This window comes from Rhagoletis zephyria, unplaced genomic scaffold (genome assembly GCF_001687245.7).
Source record: "Rhagoletis zephyria isolate East Lansing unplaced genomic scaffold, Rhagoletis_zephyria_1.1 Rzeph_scaffold_37016, whole genome shotgun sequence".
Classification (NCBI taxonomy): domain Eukaryota; kingdom Metazoa; phylum Arthropoda; class Insecta; order Diptera; family Tephritidae; genus Rhagoletis; species Rhagoletis zephyria.
The window spans coordinates 1-3,204 of record NW_016194071.1 but is presented as its reverse complement, the minus strand read 5'-3'; the positions used below and the strand labels follow the sequence as shown (position 1 = coordinate 3,204).

The window sequence follows — 3,204 nt, the reverse complement described above, 5'->3', positions numbered from 1 at the left end:
AAAAAAGGTTAAATTATAAATTAAGTTTTGGAGAAACTCCCAATCGTCATTAAATTTTATTGCATATTGCTTCAATGGTGCAATCATTTATTAACGCTTTAAAGTGGGACTTTTATAAGGAAAATGTAAAATTTGAGCTTGCAATATGGTGTAACTATGTGCAAGGACTCCTCGCACTAAATTTTGGAACTATTCAGCCAGTAGGTCGCTATCATTTCGTAAGGCACTGTATTATTCCACACATATGTAAATACTCCCATTGTTAACAATTTTTATTCACTAATCGTACAATAAAAATAAACTTGTACTTTTTTGCTTTATTTAAATAAAAAAAATCTCAGTGTACACATAAACTTTGCAGATGTATTGTGATTTCATTTCAATATAAAAATTTTGAGCAGCGCTGGTTTATTTATCATTATTATTATAAATGTAAAATACATGGATTTCGATTTCAAAAAAAAAAAAAACGGGGTTCTTTTTTATTTTCTATAATTATGAGGGTGGCAGCAGAAAAACTTGATGTCCCTGTACATTTTTTGACCAACCTAATGTAGATACATATGACATAGTAACTATATGTGCAGTATGTATGTCTGCACTTGAAAATAAGAAATTTTCGAGCGCACGTGTCAATTGTTCTCATCGAATATAGCAATTAAAGCATGAGTTATGCAAGTGCCTTTCAATGGGCGGAATACCGTATCCGCCCACAAATTCCGCTGCATGGAAAAGCGGTAATATTCGCACATCCTATATAGCGAATAAAAGCTAATCTTTCGGGTGAGGATCGAAAAGTTCCGCTCGAACTTGTAGGCGACACGGTCCTACTACTAAGTTCTTTAGAGCTCCTGCGCTGCATAGATACAAATTAGGCTACTTGTGGCGTTGCTTAAATAAGTATGATGTCAAAATCAAAGCAAAGTTTAGCTTTACGACTGGCGGAAGCTGAAAAGCAGCAACTAGCTTCATTAAGCACTGCCAAGCCGGTGGACTCATTACAAGAAACTGAGGAGGCGGAATACGGTAAGTGAAGATGAAAAAGCGCCAATGACTATGCGCTTCTAAAACCACTTGAACCTAAATCAAATATTTGTGTCCTGGGCACTTTGACAAGTTCTAACACTCAAATAACTTGCCGTTCTCATACTATTTAGCCGATCTGCCGGTGCATAGCCAGGACAGTACTAAATATCTCTTCAGTGCTGGATTCTATATGGGGGTCATAATGCCACCGCGCTATCGCTTCTTCTACGTTCTTTATTCGCTATTCGTCAACATGTTGGGTACAATTTATTTACCCATCGGTTTTACGCTCATCTTCTTCACTATTTCAGCAGAGGAGGTGAATATCGGCAACCTGCTCACTTCGCTGCAGGTCACCTTCGACGTCTACGGCGGTTCTGCCAAGCTCGTAATTATGGCCTTCATGTTGGTAAAGCTGCGTGCCACATACGTGCTCACTCAGCGGCTGGACAAGCGTTGTCGTGCCGCAGATGAAGTCACTGAACTGTACAAATTGGCGCGTTTCGGAAAAAAGGCTGTCATCTTTTTTTTCACCATCTTTCTCAGCTACTCGGCCAGCACGTTCCTCGGCTCCATTGTTATGGGTCATCCGCCGTATGCGCTGTATTTCCCCTTTCTCAAGTGGCGTCGTTCGAAGCCCGAATTTCTCATCGCGTCAGTACTTGAATTCATCATGATGGACTTCGCTTGCTTACAACAGACTGTAAATGACGCCTATCCGGTCATCTACATTAACATTCTGCGTACTCATATGAAAATTTTGCTACTACGCGTTGAGAAGTTGGGCACTAATACTGCGCTAACATTGGATCAGCATCTTAGGGAGCTGAAGTTATGCATTAAGGACCACCAGTCGTTGATCGAGTAAGTTTCGATTTGTAGTTATGACAATCCCACAGATATCATTACGTGTTTCGAACGCAGGCTTTACGACGTCATTGCGCCCATCATTTCAGTGACGATTTTCATACAGTTTATGGTGACGGCCTGTTGCATCGGCACAACTCTCATCAACATTGTCATCTTCGCGAACGAGTTCTCATCGCGCATCGCATCCTGCTTTTACATATTAGCCGTGACCGTGGAGATCTTTCCTACCTGCTATTACTCGCAATGCCTCATCGATGATAGCAATCAGCTGTCGGATGTGATTTTCCATTCGAATTGGATCGGTCAAAGCAAAGAGTACCGCCAGCTGTTGATTTTTTTCATGCAACGTGCCCAGCGTCCGATGTATCTGACTGCAGGCAAATTATTTCCGGTCACACTAAGTAGTTTTCTCAGTGTAAGTGTGCGAACGGTGGATGAGGGTTATTAAGAGAATCTGCAAAAAGGGTATCAACTCACGAACTCCTCTTTTCAGATTGCTAAATTTTCATTCTCCCTGTACACTTTGATCGACAACATGAATTTAAAGGAACGTTTGGTCATGAAATGAAGCCGTCGTAGAAGTGGAACAAGAGCATTTCATAAGCTTTTGTAGGTGAGCTCGTTACATCACTTCGTACCTGTATTAGGACATAGTCACTAATGTAGAAAATATTTCGGCGTCGCAAATATGTACAATCTCGTCTAAAAAAAAAGTATCTTAAATTCCGCATTAGGGACGCTTTCAGAAAATTTAATAAACTTGTTAGCAGTTCTGCACCTGAGATGTGTCTAAATTATTTAACCAATGCAGTTAAGTGTGCGAAGGAGCCAAGCTTTTTAAACCAACAACAAGTAAAAGGGTATAGGAGAGAGCTGGCAAACCAAAGGCACTCGTTTCATTGATGGGACACAACAAAATAATTTTGGCACGGTATTAATTGAGGACCCAGTCCCTCAATCGCTACAAGTAGTTGAATTTGAACGTAAAGGTTCAAGGCGCTAATAAAACTGTTATAATTATGATAGATCTCATTGGAGTTTTTGAAAGTTTTTTGTAAAGATATTTGGCCTTGTTCATAAAAACTTAAATAGAGTGACATTTTCATACAAATTTTAAATTTATGAAGCAGTTAAAGTCTTCTTAATTTTTTTTATGAATTTGGGTAATTGTTTTCTAAAAGTACACATGTTTCCCAAACTTAAAAAATTTAAAATCCAATTTCGACTTGCATGAAAAACCAGACGAAGAAGAGGCACCGAGAGTCTTCTTTGGTAATAAATTGTGTCATAGAAAAATTTTCATCGAGG

The 3,204-nt window shown here is 39.2% G+C and overlaps 1 protein-coding gene across 1 annotated transcript; it reads left to right on the top strand.

The window, feature by feature from the left end:
- The first annotated feature begins 793 nt into the window (after positions 1-793).
- On the top strand, positions 794-2,464 carry LOC108354546 (odorant receptor 7a-like). The gene is made up of 4 exons (XM_017605724.1): positions 794-1,026; positions 1,158-1,890; positions 1,951-2,311; positions 2,390-2,464. Exons 1-4 carry the CDS (start codon positions 903-905, stop codon positions 2,462-2,464), a joined length of 1,293 nt encoding a protein of 430 aa, XP_017461213.1. The 5' UTR covers positions 794-902.
- The last annotated feature ends 740 nt before the right edge of the window (positions 2,465-3,204 follow it).